This window comes from Rhinichthys klamathensis, unplaced genomic scaffold, assembly GCF_029890125.1.
Source record: "Rhinichthys klamathensis goyatoka isolate OS25496 unplaced genomic scaffold, OSU_Roscu_1.1 h1tg000110l_1, whole genome shotgun sequence".
Lineage (NCBI taxonomy): Eukaryota > Metazoa > Chordata > Actinopteri > Cypriniformes > Leuciscidae > Rhinichthys > Rhinichthys klamathensis.
The window spans coordinates 451,437-475,637 of NW_026606648.1; the positions used below are offsets into that span (position 1 = coordinate 451,437).

Consider the following 24,201-nt stretch of genomic DNA (forward strand, 5'->3'; position numbering starts at 1 on the left):
ACTGTACTCAAGTAAATGTACTCCGTTACTGTCCGGCTCTGATTTTAAGGTTACTAATTTCAATTGATTTTAAGGTTAAAACGAAATGGTTTACTATACAAAAGTAAACAAAACTGTCATGTTTCGTTTACTTTTGTTTACCAATTTGTTTGATATTGTTGGTCGCCACTTGGTTCCTGAAACAAAACCAGTTGATAACCACTGTCTAGGAGAAACAACTTAGATATTAGAGCTCATTTCCATTTCATCGTGTTTTTATTTCCTGTCAGAGGATCCGTTGAGTTTCGGGGAATTAGCACAATAATGTTTTCAACGTGGGAATATGGATAAAAATGTTTGAAGAAAAAAGTGAGAGTCGGGGGAAGTTGGCACCTTGAATGGAGGGACCATAACGGTTTTAAACAGACGCCTCTCTCATCTACTCTTCATCCCTCCACTTCAGGTCTAATTTTTCAGCTGCAATGCACTGTTGCTTAGAAACCTCACACATTCTCAGGGCAGCGTAGTTTAAACATAATTCTGCCATGATTAAACAGCGCTGCATCATACCTACAGTGTTTGAGTGTGTGTGTGTGTGTGTGTGTGGAGTCTGTGGTCGCAGTCCCTGTAATTAAAAAGCCTTAGCATGTTTATTTTTAATTGGATGTCAGTCACGCAAATTATGGAGCAGATAAAGAAGAACCTCTTTCACTCCTCCATTCAAACATTTGGTTTGTGTGCTGATAGTTATGCACTAACAAGCTTTCTACAGATACACATTGCATAATAAGATGAGTAATAAAAAAGCAATGAAATGAGCTGCCTATAATCATTCATTATTGTCAAGTGCCATGAAATCACAGCAGCAATTGCACATGCAGCAGGTGAGAATGAAAGGAACAAACAAAAGAAGCGTCATGCCCTTTCAAACAGGCACGTGCCCCCTCACATTTCTGAGCTAAGTGGATTTTGAATGTAAATTCCCCAAAAATAAAAAATGATAAAATAAAATGAGTAAATCTGCATATGCAATGAGCTATCTTGCTTTTCCTTTACCTCTCTTCACGGTTCTGGCCCACACAAACGCGTCCTCCGTGGCGGGGAGTGGGATTGCTACAGGAACGCTGTCGAACTTGGAATCCGATCCCACAGCTGGTGCTGCAAGGAGCCCAGGCCGTCCATGGCGTCCATGCCCCGTTTCTGAGGATGGATACATTACAGCAGTAATCACTAATTATCACTAATCAAACGCTGGCACAGCTGGCTGCTATAATCTGACCTTCAGTTTGTTAACTAAGGATCTTAGTTAAGGCCATTCTAAGCCTGTTTACAATGAAGCACTGCGAAATGGAAACAAAAAAGTTGTATGAAACAATTTAGCTCAGAATCACACAGCAACTTTGGTGTGTCAGATACAGCTCTTTCATGGTATGGTATTTGCACTTCAGAGGAAATTCCACTAAAACAGGAAATTGTCAAATAAAAAAAATAGTTAAAAATAAGCTTTCCAATTTGGAGAAAATGTCATATTTGAAATAAAAATGACAATAAATCAAGTCACAATTCCGATATATATAAAATCACGGTAACACTTTACAATAAGGTTCATTTATTAAACATTAATTAATGTATTAATAACTAACATGAACTAACCATGAGCAATACATTTGTTACTGTTTTTGTTAATCTTTGTTAACGTTAGTTAATACAAATCCAGCTGTTCATTGTTTGTTCATGTTAGTTCACAGTGCATTAACTAATGTTAACAAGATTTTAATAAAGTATTAGTAAATGTTGAAACTCCTTATTTTGTCATTTTAATTTCTTTCTATATATCATTACTGTTGGTCACCCTTTACGTCTGTCAGTGGGTTTTACAAATATTTAAGGATCCCCAAACTGTCAGTAAAACCTCATAACTCCCACTCACCTCTTTTCCGAATAAAGTGGCTCACGCAGTTTTGACCGTTTCTGCTTGTTTGCAATGCAATTGTAAATAAAGAACTGGTTCTTTGAATAAGTACAGTCATCGAATACATAGCCAAGCACCCACATAGCTAAAATAAATGTAATAACCTGTAAGTTGATGAAACGTAACGTGATGCACGTTCTGCCTCCGATGCGGTCGTTCTAATGACAAACAAAACACATGTCCGACATTCTCTGATATTCGCTATTCGCAAAAACTTCTTAGGTCCATTTGAGTTTAATTTGGTAAAATGTTAATAATCTAATGACACATCCAAGTGTCTGACCACATATAAAGCCACAATATCTATTTTGATAATGCAGAGTTTAATTATTAAAAAAATAGAGTGTTTTTCTATTTCCTGAAAAGTAGCGTTTTAGGAGATGCGTTTCCGCCCAACAGCGATGAGTTGTAAATTTGAGATATTAAGTCGAAATTATGTGATAGTCACAATATATGAATTGTGATATATTAAATTACATCTGTAATATTTACAATAACAATTACCAGAATTCAAGTTGTAATCGCAAGACAAAAAGTCCCATTGTGAGATATAAAGTTGCAATTACAAGAATCAAAGTTGCAATTGAGAGATATAAAATCAGAAATGTGAAATGACAAAATGACAATTATAATAAAAATCAAGGCACAATTGAAAAAATATAGTCACAGTGTGTTAAAGTAGCAATTGTCATATGAAATCGCCAATTTAAATTCACAATAACAAGAAATCAAGTCGCAATTGCGAGATATAAAATCACATTACAATAAACTTGCAATTGAGGGAAATAAATCCGCAATTGCAAGATATAAAAGTCACATTGTGAGATGTAAAACAACAAATATCAATATATTATATAAATATAATTGTGAGATATTGTCGAAATAAAGTAAAAATGGTGAGACATAAGGTTGCAAGTGTTATATGTAGACAAATAAAGTTGAAACTATAAGATATAAAGTTACATTGTGACATAAAATTGCAATTATCACAAAATAATACTGTTATATTTTTTTATTTTGAAGTGGAAACAAGCTTCCATAATAAACATTATCTGTTATGCTTTTTAAAGAGTAACTTCCTGTTTGTGCTTCAGTCTTTGTATGTACATATGTAGGACGTTGTATACCTGGAGCAGTTTGCCACCTCAACACTGATTCCTTGGCACGGTTGCCCTCCACACTGAGGGCTCGGGCTGTCACAGGCTCGAGTCCGACACTGGCATGAACCAACACTGCCGCCATCGCTATGACTACACGCTTTCCATCCCGACCAGGCTCCAAAATGACCATCCACAGTCACATTCCTCACCTAGACATATACACACACGCAAATATAACACACACAAAAGAAAGAAAGCACATAAATTGTAAATGGGAACAGAAACAAGTAAACAAAATATGATTGAAAATGAATTATTACTGCAGAATGTGCAGATAAGGTCACATTTGCCAGTTATTAGATAAATCCAAACTAAAATATACTGTAGCTTTCAGCATATTAGATTTGTGATAGCTGAAAATATCACAGGCTCCTGTTTGAAAAATGAACCCACTTTACAATAAGCAAATATTTTCATTTGAGGCATTATATGAGAATGCAGTAATGAATAGCTAATGTAATATTGTTATTGCACTCTGGTTATTAACATCTGAGGTATCAGATACAGGACATCATATTTTGTGAACAAAAGGAGAAGGTAATGTTGTCTAACGCATAAGACACGATGAGTTCTGTGGAAAAGATTGTCGTTGCATTATGAATAGAGAAGAATAAATGAACCTCGGTGTGGAGAGAAATTGTCTGTGCTCTTTGTGTACCGAACGCATAAGAGAGTCACATTTCCAATGCGGTGGAAAAGTAAAAACAAACCTCATTTTCAAAGGCCTCGTTTTTCCTTTAAATATAGATGGGGTTTCTGCCAATTTTAAGACGGGGATGATACAGTGAGTTGACGGGGGTTTTTTTCCCCAGAGAAAACAAATGTGGTTCTTTGTTTATTTCCATACTGTGTCAGCCTCCAGATGGGCTTTCTGAATGAAGTATATCTCCATCTAGACTTAATGTGCTCTGCTACTAAAGTCATTTTAGACCTTTCACTCAACCTCAGACACCTGGACACAATCACACCCCGTGGACAAATATACAAGATTCCTTGCTATCTAGTATCCAAAAGGATTAGGTCAGATGAGTGGGATGCCCTGTAAGTGTGAGTGATACAAGCACAAAAACAGTTGTTCCTCATGGTTGAATTTCATTTGATTAACTAAGTAAATGGTTTTGGTGGTGGTTGTTTTTTTGATAGGTCAAAAAATGATAGGTCAAAGGACAATGGCATCATTTTGCAATCATATGCAGTCATTTTATCTTTTTGAATCATGAATAGTATATATCAAATTTCATATTGAATATCACATTTGACAACCTGAACTATTTCGGCTAAGTCAACAGATGGTTGAATTATCTGATATATTTTAGAAACTTACTAACCTTGACACAAGATTAACATTTTAAAACAAAACTATATCAAACCCCCATAGTTTTAAACTTAAAAAAAAAGAAAGAAATACTAAAACATTTTTTCAGCCTTTTTATTACTTTTAATTTTTTTTAAAGAAATTCAGATTTTTTTTGGTACTTTTATAATACGATATTAGGGCAGTTACAGTCCAAAAAAAAGAGGTTTATTATAGTCATTTTGTGTATTGTATGAGACAATTTTATTGGGAAATAAAATGACACAAAAAATTGGCATCATGTAATTCTCCAATATTTTGAAGGCAAGATTCGAACCTGCATCTTCCACATGAACATCACGGCTTAACCTTTTTGGGGCACATTTTTGATTTTGGTTTTCAACAACAAAGGAAATCTGAACCTCAAAATGTGTAACCAATATGTTTAAACAACATGTGTGAAACTAAATCAATACTAAATCTTGCATTCTAGTGAGTCTGAGAGCGAAGCCTCCCACACTTTTGCACTTCCCTGTGCGTGTTCAACAATTCCATGCTGCTTTCTCCAGGCAGTGTGGGAGGCAACTTGCTATTACACAAAATGTCATTTCTCAGCTACAGCTACAAGGTCTCTCACCTAAAGACCCTGTGAGAAAAAAATGCCTGATATAGTATATAGTATGCGTGTCTACAGATGTGTGTGTGGATTGTGTTTTCAGAGCTGTGGTATCTCACAGAAGGCTGCATGTAAACTTTAGAACATGAAACCACGTGAAGAATAAGTGTCCAAATATTTTCAGAGCCACTGTAAATGGGAGAGACCTGATGGATTGGACAAAGCATTCTGGGAGTGATCTACAGGCTGGGAGGCCTCAGGCAGGGGCACATGTCAGCACAAAGGAGTGTGGAAATATGAAACCAAGTTACCAAAGAACGCCACTCAAAAGAACCATGGCTGACAGCAATTTGTGCTGCGCTTTGTTTCCTTGTGCACATGCGCAGTTGGCCTTAAATGTTCTTTTTGAGTACAGAGGGATAAAAAGTTAGTTTTCCTGCAAAAGCAGCAAGATCAGATCTGCATTGTCTCAGCACCTACAATGTTTCCCCAACATTGTTATAAAACTCCTCTAAGGGTGTCTGCTGTTATGAGAGAAAAAAAGTTGATCTTGCAAGACAGACGTTACGGTTGAAGCAGCCACATTTGTCACTGTTCTTCAACGACAGACTGGATCAGCATCAAGAGTCTCGATATGAAAAAAACAAAACATTTGGCTTTGAGGGCTAAGGCACTGCGTGAATGATTGAAGTGCATTCTGGATACTCACAGGACACAGTGTGATGCTCTGCTCCCATTGGCTCATGCTGACGCTCTCTTCCAGGGTGGTGCATTTCTTCAGCACCAGATCCCAGCCGCAATACGGATCCCTGGCCCCCACACAGGCACTGACGGAGAGAGAGAAAGAGCAGATGCTCACCATGATATTAAAGTTCATGGCAACATTAATCAACTGAAAGAAGACAAAAGAAGAGCAGAAGTGAGGAGGTCATATAACGAGAAATCCAATTTTCCTTTATGAAAGCACACTGTATGTTTCAACACTGAAAACTTCCTTCCCAGTCAAAAAACACCATCTATTGACATTAAACTGGAAGAACGGCTTATGAAATCCTTTCAGACAACTGAAACTTGAAGACAGTAGAGGTGAAACAAGGAGCAATTATGATATATTAAACAAAAAATACAATAAAATACCATAATAATTCTTCTTATTATAAATAAACTGTAAAAGTCCGTCAAAGTTGTGCTGTTCCAAGCTGTGTGAAGCACCTACAGCTCTGCACATCCTTCTGAAAAGGCCAAAAGGCCGAAATTGCATACTTCCTACTATATAGCAGGCGAAAAAGTATGTCCGAATTTAGGCAAAAAGTAACCGGATGACCTATTACTTCCAGCGAGATTCTGAAGTGTGCATATGATGGACTCTTGACTATCCCATGAGGCCACGGGTGAGGATTTGTGAATGGCAGTGAAGCGACGCAACTGCCGCTGGTAAGTCACATGATAATGTAAACATGGCGAATGTAGTACGTCCAGATTACATTCATACTACACACAATCATAGTATATAGAACAAACTTTTTTAGCAGTCACAAAGTAATTACTTATTCAAAATAAGTACCTACTCAAGAGAGTAACCGATTTCAGACGCAGCCCATGAGTAAGCAGGAGTACATGACTGGTTTCTCACATGCAAAAAATGGGTGTTTACTTAAAGTCCCCCTGTGGTGATAATCACGTTTTTAATGTTGTTTATATGTCTATGTGGTGTTTTTAATATGCTTTAAGACAAACCATGTGCAAATTCATAAGTCAACACCATTGCTGAGTGTTTTCTCTTTAAAACTGCGTTGAATCAAAGGCAGTCTCAAAGGCGAGGCTTGAAATTGCTGGTGTTTCTGACGTCACAAACTACCTTGTAACCAATCACGTCAACGTGCCGGCGCGCTTTAGCATATCATTAACAGGGGAGTCTCAAGAAGCCAGGTTATTCCTTTATATATTTCTGTTGATATGAAAAATCGGGTAGATTTACCAATATCATATAGCAGGTGTATGATGTCTATTACAGGTTATGATCAACTTTATGCCTTTCTCCACTGACGATCTGAGTTGTTCAAAGCATTTCTGATGATTGTTAGAAGGCAGCTGTCTGACTCTGAGACGGCGAATGGGAACATGGTTTGTGTAACATTAGCAACACATTATTAGCTGTTTGATAACAGTAGTCAAGCAAAAACCTAATCATATTAATTACCGTTATGTGTCCGACCTTGTAAAAAGCGATATCATTGTGGTGTTAACCTCAGTAAGTTGGCCGAGTGAATCTCTAAGCTGGCGTGATTGGAGGCGGGGCTAATTAGCATATTTATGGTGTAGAGTTTCATTTAAGCTATTTTAAGGCATGAAGAAACAGGAAAAAACGTTTAAATACGTCATTTTGGTGATTGGTGATCGAAGATGAGTTTTAAGGAATCAACTATTGACTACAGGGGAACTTTAAATCTTAAAGGCACAGCATCAAAAAACAGCTTGTGGTAACACTTTACTTGAAGGGGTGTGCATAAGACTAACATGACACCTTCATAATCATGACATGACACATGTTATGAATATGAAGGAAGTTGTATGCATGTTTATGACAACTGTCATTAAGTGTCATTTGCTCAATTATGACATTTTTAATGCAAATATGACATTGTTTGAGATGTCTTTGTTATGACACCTTGACATAAACCAATACATCATAACCTGTCAGTGTCTTTGTCATGACAACTTGACATTACTAAGACAACACAACCTGTCATAAACATGACATAGCAGATTAATTATCAAACTTAAGAAACCACTTAGCTTTATTGGTTAACATTACATTAAACTGTCAGGTGGTTGGTTTTGACATTGGCTGTCATGAAGCCATTATAACTTTTTAATGACAAATTCAATTTGTACCACTGTAGTTGAGGTCACGAAAAATATTCATGACACAGTTATAATGGCCTCATGACAGCCAATGTCAAAACCAACCACATGACAGTTTAACTTAATTTAATGTCAAGTTGTCATGACAAAGACACTGACAGGTTATGATGTTATGGTTTATGTCAAGATGTCATAACAAAGACATCTTAAACAATGTCATATTTGCATTCAAAATGTCATTATTGAGCGAAAGACACTTAATGACAGTTGTCATAAACATGCATAAACCCTACTTCATATTCATGACATATGTCATGTCATGGTTATGAAGGTGTCATGTCAGTCTTATGCACACCCCTTCAAGTAAAGTGTTACCCAGCTTGTTGACCTCTAAAAGGTAGAGAAAGGATGGTCCTGGAAAGTATTTCCTCCTTTTCCTGGAGGCACACCAACACTGCACAATTTTGGATGTCTCCCTTATCTGACCTATCTATTTCAGGTCTTGGGAGTCTCTACTGATGTGCTGACGAGTCGAATCAGGTCCGTTCGATTAGGAAGAGTTTGAAAATATGTAGTGTTGGTGTGCCTCCAGGAACAGGGCTGGGAAGCACTGCTGTAAACTACATAATGACTCTAAGTGGAACAAAAACTTGAATAATTTTATAAGTGGATAGAATGATAAAAACACGATATGAGCCTTGTAAATAGTTAAACACCTTTAAGTGCACACATGATTCTTATTATAAATATAGCTTGCATTGGCATAACTTAATCTGGCAATATTTCCCTTGAGTCTTGGTAATGACTTTCATCAGAAAGAGAGAACGGCCCTGAGACACACCAAATCGCTTTTCAAACTCATTGAGGACTATCATACACATCATCAGAGCAGACAGAAAGATATAGCCAAGCATTCAGTTACGGAAAGTTTGAAGTACAGTGACACAGGAATGTAAATGTCAGCAGAATAAACCAGTCATTTTTAAAAGTTGTGGCATGTGACCGTTTATAAAAAATAAAATAAAATTTTGCATAAGCTCTCCTCTTTTGTGTCAGAAAGCATAGAGGTGTGAGTAATTGATCTCTCACAATCTTTAAACCGCTTAACAGGATAGAAAAAGCGCATCAGGCAAAACTCAGCTCATATTCACATAACTCAGCGCGTTTCATTGGAATGCAAATGGAGAGAGATGATGAACAGGCTGCCATCTCCCCTTATGAGCAAAGATTAGAGAAGTGCTCTTGATATGAAGGCCTGGAGGCACAATGTCAAACATGGTGATTGTTCTTTGTTGCCCTCTGGCAGAAGATCTTAGTGACATTACGATTATTCTGGTGCAATGAAAAATTAAGTTGCAGGCATGTACGCCCTGGTAAGATTAGTATGATTTATCTTGCCAGGAATCAAAATGTTGTTATTATTAAAAGCCATCATGAAATGGCATCTGCATTTACCTTCTGACATAAAATGTGGCATTTGCAAGGGAAACGAACAGGTAACACATAACAATGAAGTGCAGGTTTAATGCATTGGTTATTAAGTTTAATCCCTTGTTTTAATGAGTTTAACAATGAAAAATACTTTTAAGGCATTTATTAATTTAGGATCATATTCATTTCTATATAATTATATAAATTACCGTTAGTTATGAACGAACAATTAACAATTAAAACAATTAAATTAATTACATATCATTAAGGTATCAACCTAAATGATTAAATGCTGTAAAAATTGTCTGTTGTTAGTTCAAGATTACTAATGCATTAACTAAAGCTAACAAACAGAATCTCATTGAAAAGAATTACAAAAAATTCAAGGGTGTAACAAAATAGTCAGCTACAAAGTAGGCTGGGACTTGGTTTTACTCTTTGTGAATAGATTGGATTAGTAAAAATAGGATACATTCTTTTCTTTAACGTCCACATTGTAAAGTGCACAGAAAAGAAAAGTTGTGTCTGGTGCAGAAAGTTAATATGTTTTTTTGATGAAAGGGTATAATAAAAAAAAACATCCTAATATTCCATATGACTTGTTGACTATATTTTAAGTCATCTAAATTCATATGAAAAATGTGCTGGGCAGCACTGGGCACCATTCACTTATTGTACTGAATATCTACAACTCCTTTTTCATTCCAAAGATAAAAAGTCGGTTTTTGAAAGACAGAGACATTTTCATTTTGGGTGAGCTGTTTTCTTTAAGAAAGTAGTTATGAATTTCTACCTTGAGATGCTGCACATCAGCCTGCTGAGAAGTTGCAGTACTTACTCTCTAGATTTGTGGAAGTTGCAGCGCATCAGGGGGATTTTGATGACCTGTTCCCTGACTCCAACAAATAGCTCACTGCGGCTGTGAAGAATAAGCAGGCTGCGGATTGGCTGCCTCTTCTTCTGAGGGAAAAGCTCAATCTCATCCAGCAAACAGCTGCCCATGGTCTGGTTCAGCGGGGAGAGGACCTTCTTAATGGTGCCGTAATCTAGAAAGAGGAATTCGAGAACAAGTGTGTTAGACTTTAAAGGGAGAAGGTAAGAGAGAGGGGGATGAAAAAGTTTAGGTGATCAAGTGGGGCATCTCTGATGACCTGGTGAGATTGGAAGGAAATAATGTCAGAGAAGCAGGAGTGGAGAATGACCTCAGATCTCTTCAATCACATGAAAATTCTATAAAGAGCTAGTCTGCCACCTGGGCTGTCAACTTAAATATGGATGTGCTATTTGGATCAGAAAGGGCAAGCAGGGCGGACAACTCTCCAGAGAAGATTCATTATCTTCTCCAAAGGGTGGCTTTTGTGCAGTCAAAAGAAAGAAAAGAATTATCGGCTGAATCCACAGAGGACATTCATTGGTCTCATAATGTCACAAAGAGTGACCTGATTTGGTTCAATAAGCTATATAATATCTATTTTATCCTTGGAGTAGTTGTTGCTATTCTTCTGTTCACGCCATAGCTGTCTGTCAGATATTTTATAGAAGTCATACAACATGTGGGGCAATGAACTTTTAGATACTACAAGAGCCTCTGATTAGGTCCCTGCCCTTGTCAAAACAGGGTTTCATTTCATTCAACTGTGAAAATTCCAGCTACGTTCCTCACACTTCAAGCTATTGTCTGGCACAAATTGAATTTAGGCTAACACTATAAACATGGCGCATAAAGGAGTAGTTGCCATACCAGAGGATTTATCTTATAGCACCTCTGAAATATTTTGATCTTGAGTGCACGTCTTTATCCTGAAGTCCATGACAGATGACTGAGATTTTAAGCTTTAAATAATGAATTCACCCAGAAATAAAAACTCTGTCATCATCTACTCATCCTCATGTTGTTCCAAATGTGTATGACTTTCTTTCACGGAACACAAAATGAGAGATTTTGAAGAATTGTGGCGGATGCTATTTTCCAAACAACTACATTATTTAAGGTGGCAAGAATCACCATTTACATATCATAAAAGTGATCCATACAATGTGTGCGCATTATCTCAAGACTTTTGAAGTTTTTAAGTCATTTGAGAGGTTTACGTGAGAAACAGACCAGTGGTGTTATTTTTTAACTAAAACTACTATTTATTATTTTATTATATTTACCTTTATTTTACCAGGAAATATGTATACACACACACACACACACACACACACACACACACACACACACACACACACACACACACACACACGCACACATAAATATATATAAATAAATATATATATATATAGCAATAAAAAGACAAATAAAAAACAAAATAAAGCTGAAATAAAACAAAATACAAATACTACATGAAAAACTTAACTTAAATTAGAAATGTTGCTTTGACCACTAACTGATATAAATAAGGTTAAGTTGAAGTTATACTAATGTTATACTATGTACTAATATGTATAAATATATATTAAAGCTGAATAGAAATATTTAAAAAAGACTAAACTAATAAAGTAACAAAAGCACATTCCAAAATGATAGTCATTATTGACTGAAAATCTTTATATCAACCTTTGATGTGTTCAAGAGAGAAGTAGCGATGTCCAATTTGTCAATGAATCTTTCTTTTGAACGTTCACAAACGTTTTTGAGTTCTAGAAGACTTGGAATATGTGGCATGTAAGGAGCCCCTAAAAAGCGGCATGGTGATGGAAAAAATATGAGATAGGAAAAAAAATATTTATAATAATAGAATAGAATGTAATTAATATAATATAATATAATAAACTTTTGCTTTTGAGTTCGCAAAGAACGCAAAGTTTCTCGAAGGAACGCAAAACATATGCGAGAGAACGCAAAAGCATTGGCATATAATTTTTTCCTCCCATCACATTTTTTCCATCACTATGTCCCTTCAGGAGACATGAGCCATATGTGCCACTTTTAAAAATAGAAACATGAAAAAAATGGCCATTTAAAATTTCCATTTTTTTGTTCCACAAAGGAATAAAGTCACACAGGTTTGAAATGACATGACATTTTGACAATGACATTTTTGGGGTGTGAATGATTCCTTTTCTTTCTTTTTTTCCAATACCATTCCTTTATTCCCTCATTGCCAGACTAGACAGACAATGTGAATGCTGTTGAATCAGCATGAGGCTTTGACTCCTGCCAATAATCGGAAACAGTTGGTGTATTCCAGAAATAAAATCAAAGACGCGCTGCTTGCCCAATTACCAAACAGCTTTTAAACCCTGACTGTCCTGTGTGTTTATGTTGTACAATTTAACAAGTGTGTTCTTCGCTTTAACAAGTGTTTATTTGACACAGTTCTTTAACAACAAGTGTCTCCCTGTAATTTAATTTCTGTTGACAGGTAGCTGGCAGTTCAGTGTATTTCAGCAGTGCACAGGCCAGAGCAGACAGGCTCTGATGTGCATCTGGATAGCAAATGACCGCTTACAGAAATGTTTTTTCCTTATATAAGCACACGCTGCCTTTGATGTTTCATCACTGCTATGTGTCGAATGCCTTTATTCAGCCTGGTGACCAACTGTTGCTTGCTTCAAAGACGATTGATTTAAGTGGACCGGCAATTATTACAGTCAGTTTTCCCCTGTGCCTTCCTTATGGCAATGCAGAAGTCTTCACACGACAAAGTTTTTATGGTAAAAGTAACATTCTAATAAGCTGGGTTTAATGAGAAGTCGGCCACCTGGGATTTTCTGACTACTTTCATATTACAAGCTTTAATGTTATTTCAGATTTTTTTTTTTAGAATAGTTTAACTATCCACTATTCATATTCTTATTTTTGAATGGAATAACAGACTTATCTATATGTTTGTGGTCGGTAAGATTTTTTAAATGGTTTTGAAAGTCCCTTTCGCTGACCAAGACTGCATTTATTTGATTAAAAATACAGTAAAACAGTAATATAGCTTTTTGTATTTTAATATATTTTAAAATGTAATTTATTCATGTGACAACAAATCTGAAATTTCAGCGGCCATTCTATATACTGCATATATATATACACACACACAGGTGTATATACTCTCTCTATATATATACACTACCGTTCAAAAGTTTGGGGTCAGTGAGAATTTTATTTTTATTTTTTGGAGGAAAGAAATCAATACTTTTATTTATCAAGGAATAATTAATTTGATCGAAAGTGACAGTAAAGACATTTATAATGTTACAAAAGATTCTAACCCTAACCCTATTCATCAAAGAATCCTAAAAAAAACAAAAAAAAACTGTACAACTGACAGACCAACAACTGTTTCAACATTGATAATAATAATAAATGTTTCTTGAGCATCAAATCCTCATATTATACTGATTTGTGAAGGATCATTTGACACTGAAGACACTGACACTGGTGATGCTGAAAATTCAGCTTTGATCACAGGAATAAATTACACTTTACTATATATTCACACAGAAAACAGCTGATTTACACTGGAATAATATTTAATACTATAACTGATTTTTGTTGTATTTTTAATCAAATAAGCGCAGCCATGGTTAGCAGAAGAGAATTCTTTTAAAAGTATTTAAAATCGTACCGACCCCAAACTTTTGAACGGTAGTGTATATACAGTCAGTGTGTGTGTGTCCGTGTATATATACGTATACACACACACACACACACACACACATATATATATATGTATAAATGTGTGTAAACAAAGTATATACACGCATACACGCATGCACGCACACACATAATAATAATGGTATATACACACATATATGTAAACAAAAACTTTTATGTTTGATAATTGTGATTAATCGATTTGACAGCACTAATATATATATATATATATATATATATATATATATAGCTGAAATTTTAGTAGCCATTATATATATATATATACACATACTGTTTATATATACATGTATTATGGCTACTGTAATTTCAGCTTTGCCATCATCACTTCCTCACAATTGTGACTTTACTTTTTAACATTACCTTAAAAGTTATCTCTTATTTTTGAATTTGGGGAAACAAGCTTCTATACTAATTAGATCACTCAGAAAATAACTCTCACATGTTTGCAAAACATTTATTCCTATTAGCCACAACTAATGGACTGCATTAGCAATTCTGCAGCAAGTAGCATACTATTAGTAGAGCATCTTATGCTGCAACTCCATTAACCTTCATCAGTAAGGTATATCTAATGTGGTGCTTATTTTAGACTATATTAAATGTAAATGTAAATACTACTTACAGACTACTTCTCTTTCTTTCAATGCAGATGTGATGATGTGGTACTATACCTGTTGCTAGATAGATGATGTGGTAGAGCATGTCTTTGCCCTGCACTACATCCACGGCCACATGGGAGAAGCGCACATTGTCCTCCATAAAGTACGGCACAGGAACGACAGGCTGCACCACCTCATGCATCAGAATGAACTTCTGGGCGTCCTGCAAATTCCTCTCCGTTAAGTTCACATAGGAGCCGTAATCTATAGTGCCACACTGAGAAAGAACCAGAGAGATACAAACAGGGAGATACAGATGATGAGAAAAAATAGGATTAACAGTCTGCGGGCAAAAACTAATTCACAAAATTCACTGAAAGCTGTTGATCTGAAGAACCCAAATAACAAGCACAGATTGCAGTTGCTTGTTGTATGAAATCATGATAATTTCCTATAGGAAAGGATTTAGAAAAGTGCAGTTGTTTCCCCTAAATTACTGTTTTCCACCCTGAATAAGATCTTTTTTGAAGAAACAAATTAGCTGGCCTCACAGAACCTGCACTCTCTCCCGGATCACATATAATCAACATCAATCAGCTGGAGATCAACGCAGACGTAATTCTACTCAAATGGGGTGCATGTTGGTCTTTCAGGAACAGAATATACAGCAAGCTATTTTCCATCAACGCTGGAAGCCATAAATTTGAAGCTCGTAAATCTGGCCTCAACAACATGGACAAATGCTTGATGAAGATGTCACAGCAAGCTAGATAAAGTGGAACTCCTGTAGATCATGAATCCTTGTGGTTCAAAGGGAAAAATAATAAAGTAAAATACTTTTTTCTGCCTACGTAGACTACAAAAACTTAATTATCAGGTCACAGAGATCGGCTTCAATAAGCTAGACGAGAAAGTCTGATTCAGCTGATCCAAAAAAGAAGTCCATGCTGATCAGACAGTTTTTAAATGGTTTAGATATGGTAGTCAAGTCCTTTTAATGGGGTCATTTCAAGGCCCACATAGAATCTGCACCCAATTCCACAGAAAGCTCTGAAGATTTGAGGAAATTTGAACACGTCATTCAGGGCATCTGGCTCTTTGTGTGTTTGTTATTAGAGGTGAAGCATATAATCGAACAGGTTTCCAAACAATTTACAGTGTTTAAATTCATTCCGGAGAATTTCACCCAAATTTAGCATAGGAGACGTAAATAAAAAGTCTCCATCTGGGCCTGGTCATGGATCTCACGCTGATTTAAAACACATTTAACTGCCCTAGATTAACCCTCTAACTATCAAGCAATTACCAGCAATTTAAGGTTAATACTTCAGACGTGTTCCTCCATGCTGATCACTGACCATGACTTTAGATTTCTGAAGAGTCTTAAAACTAAATGCACTTCAGACTCAGTCATTGTGAAGTTGCCAATACTCCATAGGAGATGAATACAGGCTTTATTAGTTCTTATCGTTGTAATTGTCCTGCCAAAAATGTTTCAAGCTGGCAACTTTATTAATACGTCCGTGAGCATTACAAAGACATGGAAATGGATGTAAATGGATGACTGTGAGAGAGACTTGAGGAACCGCGGCACGAACCGTCTCCTCTTCGCTATCATCGATAATATCAGATTCGTGTGTTTGTGGGCTTTGGATAATTGGACTGTTCAGATTTTTTTTTAATTCACCTCACATATTTATTTATTTTCATCCTGAGAATAATCAGGTGAAAACATGAGGCAATAAAACCCAAAACATCAGTCACCACCTCATTTTAATTGGGCGCGCATAGGTGGTATTTGAGGTGAGAAAGTCAATTATTCTTTTGGTTGTTTACTGCTAGAGTGTTGCCAACAGAAAAAGACCTGGCACTCTTCACACATATACTTCTATTTGTCAGTAGAGAAACAAATCCCACATTTTTTATTAGTATTAACCTAGAATGAAATGTAGGTTGTTTTTAAAATATAAAGTATCCACCCAAAATATTATGAGAAGTCCTCAATTGTACTAAACAATTAAAATCATACGTCATCATTTAACATAATCTGTTAAAGCCATATTTAACACATTTTTAAAATCATGTAAACAATTTATATTATTAACTAATTTTAATGACCAAAAATGTAATACTAAGCCATTTTGAAAATTACAAACCAGCATTTGGTCCCGAGCTAAACTACTGTTCACAAGTTTGGGGTTGGTACGATTTTTTTTAATGTTTTTGAAAGAAGTATCTTATGTTCACCAAGGCTACAAAAATATCAAAAAAATATTATTGTGGAATATTACTACAATTTAAAACAACTGTGTTCTTCTTTAAAACGTAATTTATTCCTGTGATATTAAAGCTGTATTTTCAGCATCCTCACTCCAATCTTCAGTGTCATATGATCCTACAGAAATCATTCTAATATGCTGATTTGCTGCTCAAGAAACATTTCTTATCATTATCAATGTTGAAAACAGTTGTGTTGCTTAATATTTTTGTGAAAACTGATAAAAAAATCAGCCTAAAATTGTCTTTAGATAAAGGCTCAACAAAACCAAAACAACCACACAACAACAATTTAAGATAAAAATCACATTAAATACACATCAATACATTAAAAATTATTTAAAATACCAATGGCAGCTGGAATAAAGGTCTTCTTAAACATGGCCTTTTTCACCAAAGGTATTTTATACCGTCTACAAGATGGAAGTACCTGAAATGAGCAATGCAAGGGATGGGAAGAACCTGTCACAATAATGGAGGCTTTCCTTTTTACTGCCATGGTGTAAAGATCGCACTGAGGTACTTGTTTCTCACCAACAATTTTACCAGCCATGTTTATAATCCTTAAGAGTCTGCTTTAGCATTTAACAGAAAGAGAGTTAAACCAGGATACAATGTAAAAAGTGAGCACAGATTCAATTAGTGATTTATACACAACTATCAGCATTTCCTTTTCAATATTAAAACTCCTCAATTTCCACAGTAAGCCTAGACGTTGGTAAACCTTTTTAAAAACACTGTCTGAATGCTTATCAAATGTAAACTGGGAGTTTTAGGTAAAAATCACACAAATCAAGCTCCCTAATTTTGTTAACAGGGTTGAACTAATCTAAGGGAAAATAAAACTCTGTGATGAGGATGATAATCAACATTCTCTGAAGGTTAAGCACCTTCTTTCATTGACCATTTGAGTGTTTCAGGCCCTATTCTGTACCCTATTTGTGGAAAGTGCCACTTAACTTTTAAAGCAGATGGAGCGAATGCATACTGCCCATAAAAGTGGCTGTCATTTGCTGGATGCTTACCTGGAAGTCAGGGTTGGGATTGGGGTAGGGCAGCCAAGCGGAGCGTGAGTTCTCCTGGTACTTGAAAGGCCCACTGAACACTTGGGTAATAGCGCTTAAATTGAAGGCGCACACTGCTGATGCGGCAATGCTGTTGCTGAGAACAGAGTCAGAAGTAGGCAGTCAGCACACAAACACACACACAATTATATGCAACACTTTTTCACAGACAATCTAAAGCATAGTGGATCATAATGTGAAAAATGGATCTGTCCACTGCTGACTGTGATACAGATCTCACACTACCAGAGAGATAACAGTAGGTAAGCAAAAAATGAAAGAAAGAAAAAATAGCAAATAGTTAAAATCATAGTGATCCCTTTTACCTCTCACACACACACACACTCACACACACAGGCAATTATTAACCTTTTGCTGACAAGGCACATCACAAAATTGAGGTCCTGCTGAAAATAATGGGTTATAAGCTGACTTCTGTGGTTTGAAACCTTGAACATAACAGCAGATATCTTAAAAACTGTGTTGTGATCAAACCGTGCTTTACTCACACATTAGTGGTGAAAATCCCATAGAGGAGCTCAAGCTCAGGCAGGAAAAAGGTTCCCTGCAGTTCATTGTAGTTGAACGGAATCTCGCCCGGCCTTGAGCAATTCAGCCTGGCCTTCATAAAGGTGGTCCAGGTGTCCTCCAGCAGAAAACGGCCCCCGATGTCGTTCTTGCAGACGCGGGCGGCGCGAGAGAACACCGTCCTGCCGCAGTCATGCTCCACAGCGTTCTCACGGAAGAAGAAGTAGGTGAAGTTGCCGATGTCATAAGAGGAAACGAAGTTGGGCTCTGACGGGGGACAGGATGACAGTGATTAATAACGGATTGCACATGGAGCAGAACCGCTGGCCCATCGAGATGCGTTTATTAATCTTATGGTTAGGTAATAGACAAACTCATTTGTCATGGGAGAAGAGAAAGGTTACGGTGAGAAACGATCAAAGCGTGCTCACTCGTTTAATTATCGTTCCCCATTCAAAACACATGAAAGGACAAGCTTCTCAAAAGCAAAAAGAGCAACTGTCATGGCCAACTTTGTAAGAATCAAAGTGAGTAGGTGGTGGTGATGATTGACAGGGAATTCATTTTCTTTTGTGGTGAGGAGCTTAGCACATTTGCACAACATGATGGAGGAAAAAAAAATCAATGAGTAAAGAACAATCTCAACAGTAAAAAGTCCATACAATGGAAGTCAATTGTGACTAAAACTGTTTGGTTACCAATATTCTTTAAAACATCTTCTTTTGTGTTCCACAGAAGAAAGTAAGTCACACAGGTTTGGAATCAAATGAGGGTGAGAAAATGATTCACCCAAATTTTTGCGGCAAAACAAATATTCCTGCACAATAACACCAATGTTTTTCAACTGGTTTTGCTCCAGAAGCCAGAAGGACATCAACCGTTGACTATAAACACTAAAATTGATTTCATTTTTGTGTAGTGTTTATGGGATTTGAGGATGAGGCATTCCTGACGGCATAAGCCTAATTTGTCTAGCTCAAATGACTGATGAAGTTACTGAAAGAACTAAATTACTGTCGAGCTTGATTTGAAACACACCATTTGAAGTCAACAACTTATTGTTGAAAATGGATTTTTCTTTCCCAACTATGCACAATTATTTGTTAAGTTACATCTTATTTTTTGCATCTATATTGTTCTTACAGATGTCTTTAAATCATAACACGGCACAGGAAAATGAAAGAATCAGGTTTTTTTTTTAAAAGACGTGGTACTTAAAGCAACAGCTCACTCCAAATTAATAATAATAAAAAAAACTGTCATCATTTACTCCCCCTATATCATTACATCTTTTTTTCCATACTATGAAAGTGTAATTCTGCCTAAATCTCCATTTGTGTTACAGTAAGAAAGTCGTACAGGTTTGAAACTACATGAGGGTGAGTAAATGATGACAGAACTTTCATTTTTAGGTGAACTATCCCTATAGAGAAGCAAATTTTCATGAAATGCCATTTTCCCAAAACCTTTAACCACATTAGTCACTTGATTGCTATTTTTCTTGTAATGTCAATCACAATTACATAATTCAATGAAGCATTTTTCATCCAATAGCTCAAGCCTACCATTGAGCCATTTAGAGTTGTACTGAGCAGTACGCAGAGGAGGGAGTCCACCCAGGCTGCGGTAAATTGCCGGGTCTCTGCCAGAAAAGTCCATAGCAGTGGCGGCATAGAGCTCCCCGCTGGAAGTGATGAGGGCGGTGGAATTATGCAGAGGGTTATAGGGGCACCGTGCCATTCCACTGATTTGGTCATGAACCTCGGTCAGGTTAGTCAGCTGTGCAGAGAAACAAAGAGATTGAATTCATAAAGACTGCAATTCTTATACCTGAAATGCTAGTAAATATAGAGATTGAACACAAAAAAATCTAGCCAGACCTATAATTATTTTGTATTAGTTTGTTTGAGCAGAGAAAATATGTCCAAATGTTTCTATGGCGAGAATCTCGAAGATGTTCTGATTTTGTATATGCGAGGAGCTGATGTGGCAGTGAAAATTATTTCACTGTTCGAATCATCTATTACTGTGGAAACGCTCGGCCTACTTCCAGACGTGTCATGTGCTGTTTTGTGAGACGGCAATAATGTTTATCTCATTACTTGGTTGTCACGCCTAGTGGCGACTGCAATGGCTAAATGCTAATCGTTCGCAACACACCCGTTCTGTCCTTATGTGCAGTACGGCAAAGTCTTGATTCTTGCTTAGCGTGACATTTAGCCAGCAAAGGGAAGCTACCATGACAGGGAGGTAATTTCCATTTGTATACAAAAGGCACAAGGGATATGCCACCACAGGAAGCGGGTTTGACTTTTTCGTGCTGGTCCATGTTTTTTTAAACCGATTTCTGTTCCTTCATGCAGGCTAACGGAGACACCCAGAAAGTCACTCCATCTAAACTACTAGAGAAGCCATCAGCGAAACACATCGGTTTAAAGCAGTGGTTTTCAACTGGACTCAACCTCAAAGAAGGCTTTAAAACGATTTTCAAAAAGCCAAAACAACTACAAAACAAGACCTTTCTTATTTTAATTAAGTACTGACTCTCTGTGGTCATTAAAAATCCCAGGATGTCCTACGAAAAAGAGTAGGGGTGTAACCCCGGCATCCTGGCCAAATTTGCCCCTTGGGCCTCTGTCCATCATGGCCTCCTAATCATCCCTATATACTAAATGGCTTCATCACTCTGTCTCCTCTCCACCAATAAGCTGGTGTGTGGTGGGCGTTCTGGCGCAATATGGCTGCCGTCGCATCATCCAGGTGGATGCTGCACATTGGTGGTGGTTGAGGAGATTACCCCCTTCCATATGTGAAGCGCTCTGAGGTCCCAGAAAAAGCGCTATATAAATGTAACGAATTATTATTATTATTAATTCACTGTTTTTTGTCTTCCTATAGCTCAAACTGTAGAGCATGGCGCTAGCAACACCAATGTCATGGGTTCAATTCCCAGGTAAAGCAAGAATTGATCAAATGTGTACCTTGGATAAAAGTGTCTGCAAAATGCATAAATGTAAAGGTAAATGTCTTTGAAAAACCAGGATTGTCGCTTGGAAAACCTGGATATACGAGGAAGCCTCATTTTAATACTGTAATTTCTCAAAATTTGAAAACGCCATGGGCACTTTAATTATGAAAATACATTTTTGCAAGTTCTACAAAATCCGGTCAATCATGTTAGACTGGAAAAATCATAGGGCCTTGGAATATCGTTGTGGACAATGGGGGGCCTTGAAGTCAAAAACACTGATTTAAAGGACTGCTTCTGTTTTTCACAAGGGAGAGATTTTGAAGAGCAGTCAGTTTGGTTACTTTGAAAGCAGCCAAATCCTGTTCATTATTTTTTTTATTTTTTTTTAAATGTGTACAGTAATGCCATTAAAACCATTTAGCATCAAAAACACATTTGAAAAATCGAATTAAAGCTTCTGTAATAATGACGCTCCTTACTTACATGCATCTGGTATCTGTTACCAGAAAAATGACAAGTGAATGGTTTTGGGATTGAGCTATGCATCTCCAGTTGCAGTGAATTTATCTATGCAGCTCGAAATGTCATGCCTTCAGTGACTTGCTTATTTTTGTAGCAGGAAATCTGACATACTGCATTGTGCTTGGTCTGTCCCGAAGGCAGATTAGATCCTGTGTGGCCTCTCTTGAATGCTTTTATCTTACATGCAGCTGACGGCCGCAACACTTGCCCTGTGTAATCAATGTAAAGAGGGATTATCCTTGATGTTGGCTCGAAGGAAAACCTCCGCGAATGGCTGGAAGTGTCTCGGCTTCCTTCAGGACCCACGAGCCCATTTAGCTGGCAATAAAATCAGGCAAATTTGCATGTTTGGCAAGGCGAGGCAGTCTTTTTGAAGCGCCGGTGCCAGGGAGATACTTCTGCCCGAGCCAATGCCTGAACGGATGTGCCTTTTCTTGGGCGCGAAGAAAGATGAAAGGCGTTTATTGATGGAACACCTTCTGACAAATGACACTCGGAAGCCTTCGTAGATATGGACACGCTACCCATAATGCACATTAATGGAGAGGGTTGAAAGACTCCTCTTCAGGACACTGGCAGCTGTGTTTTGCGCTATACACCGAGCGGCACTACAGTCTCGATAGCCGCTTGTTTAAAGATGCAGCTTCACTGGCGGCGTTACAAGGACACGATGGAGACTTTTCACTCGTGCCTTCCTGGCTGCTCTAAGTCCTTTCCTGCTGGCACGAGGTACTCATGATGGTAAATCCCTGGGGTGATTTAGCTTTGAGTCAATAATTTCCGCCATCCTTCAAAGAGCCACAGAGGAGATGATTGCCATCGTACGCGAATCGACTGTCATCATCATTATCAGGTTTGAGGAAAGCATAGACGAGTAATCCAGTCATTCAAATTCAGGGGTTCGCGCACAAGAGACTAACATGCATGAATGAAAACTAGGAGATGTGAGGGGGAATAATGGGGGATGTCAGTAAATGTACTTGGCGGAGATGCTTATCTTTCAATCAGCTGCATTGAGTGGCACTTATTGCGATAGGTAGCAACTATTCTGCAACCCATGCGTTGGATTTTTTTTTAATCAAAGATAAAGTGTAAATGATTGCACGAAACCTGCATAACAAGTGTGAACTTTCTACAAAGGACACAGGACTTAGAAATACTACAAGTTCCCACCTTATTAGAAAAACAGGTCTTATTTGTTGTTTTTGTCAAGATCTCAAGAAAGCTTCTATTGAGATGAAGCATGAAGAAAACTCTGAAATAAACCACAGGCTTTGGTTGAAATACCACATGCTATGCTACACTGCCCACGCGGCGATGAAAATGTCAAAAGAGGTCAATGGGTGAGAGAAAGCAGTGACAAAGCAAGTGTAATAGGTCAGGAAGCCTCTGCATTATATTGAATGCATTGTTGCGTTTACATTACCGTGCGATTGGTGCAAATAGGAGTGAATGCATTTGTTCCGCATGTAAACAGCCTGTCACCGTTGACGAGAAGAACACGGATGTAATTCTGGCACTCCTCCTGTGAAAAGACATAAGGGAAGATTTGTTTATGTTTAGTATCTCATCTAATTAACATCACAAATAGAAAGTTTAGCAATAAATAAATAAATGAATACAAATTTACACCAAGTCAACTCATCATAACACACTACAAATAGAAATCCCACCTTTCTTTTAAAAGAGCCAATTAGCTTTTTGACAGAGTTTGTTTATTCTACAGCGTTTTGGATCAGTCTGAAAAATACAGTTTTCAAGCATAAATTAATTTCTATCTGAATTGTTTCAAAACAACCTTGATGACTATTAGCATCACAAATACAAAATTTTGCCAAAAAATATTTATATTGATTTAATATAATATTTTATATAATATTTATATTTATATTAGTGAAATCATTGAATGAAGCAAAAAATATGAGACCATTATTCTGCATTATTTCAAAATGTAATCTTGGCAAATATTTTTGAATATTTCTGTCTTTCTCCACTAAAAAAAGTAGAAGCTACACTACCATTGTTTAATATTATAACCATTTAAAATAAATTTGTTTCTATTTTAATAAATGTAAAAATGTAATCTATTCCTGACAGCAAAGGTGAAATTTGAGCATCACTAATACAGTCTTCAGTGTCACATGACTCTTCAGAAATCATTGTAATATGCTGATTTGCTGCTCAAGAACCATTTCTTATTATCAATGTTGAAAAAACAAAAGGAAATCCCGCACACTATCAATACTTGCAAAAAGTATCAAAAAATATTTATTAGCAATGTTTTCGGTCTCATGACCTTCAACAGTTG

At 36.8% G+C, this 24,201-nt stretch overlaps 1 protein-coding gene across 4 annotated transcripts in view; it reads right to left on the reverse strand.

The window, feature by feature from the left end:
* The window catches only part of sema5a (sema domain, seven thrombospondin repeats (type 1 and type 1-like), transmembrane domain (TM) and short cytoplasmic domain, (semaphorin) 5A), a 150,629-nt gene that overhangs the window by 42,428 nt on the left and 84,000 nt on the right, over positions 1-24,201 (reverse strand). For all 4 annotated transcript variants that reach the window (XR_008807377.1, XR_008807378.1, XM_056254083.1 and 1 more), the window contains exons 6-14: positions 23,320-23,418; positions 19,966-20,179; positions 18,382-18,667; positions 17,834-17,969; positions 14,604-14,808; positions 10,156-10,363; positions 5,731-5,848; positions 3,079-3,260; positions 1,036-1,179 (exon numbers count right to left, since the gene is read on the reverse strand). Coding sequence is in view for 2 of the 4 variants with exons in the window: in XM_056254083.1 (XP_056110058.1) it covers positions 1,036-1,179; positions 3,079-3,260; positions 5,731-5,848; positions 10,156-10,363; positions 14,604-14,808; positions 17,834-17,969; positions 18,382-18,667; positions 19,966-20,179; positions 23,320-23,418 (1,592 nt within the window). In the remaining 2 variants the exon portion in view is untranslated. The remainder of the gene's footprint in view (positions 1-1,035; positions 1,180-3,078; positions 3,261-5,730; positions 5,849-10,155; positions 10,364-14,603; positions 14,809-17,833; positions 17,970-18,381; positions 18,668-19,965; positions 20,180-23,319; positions 23,419-24,201) is intronic.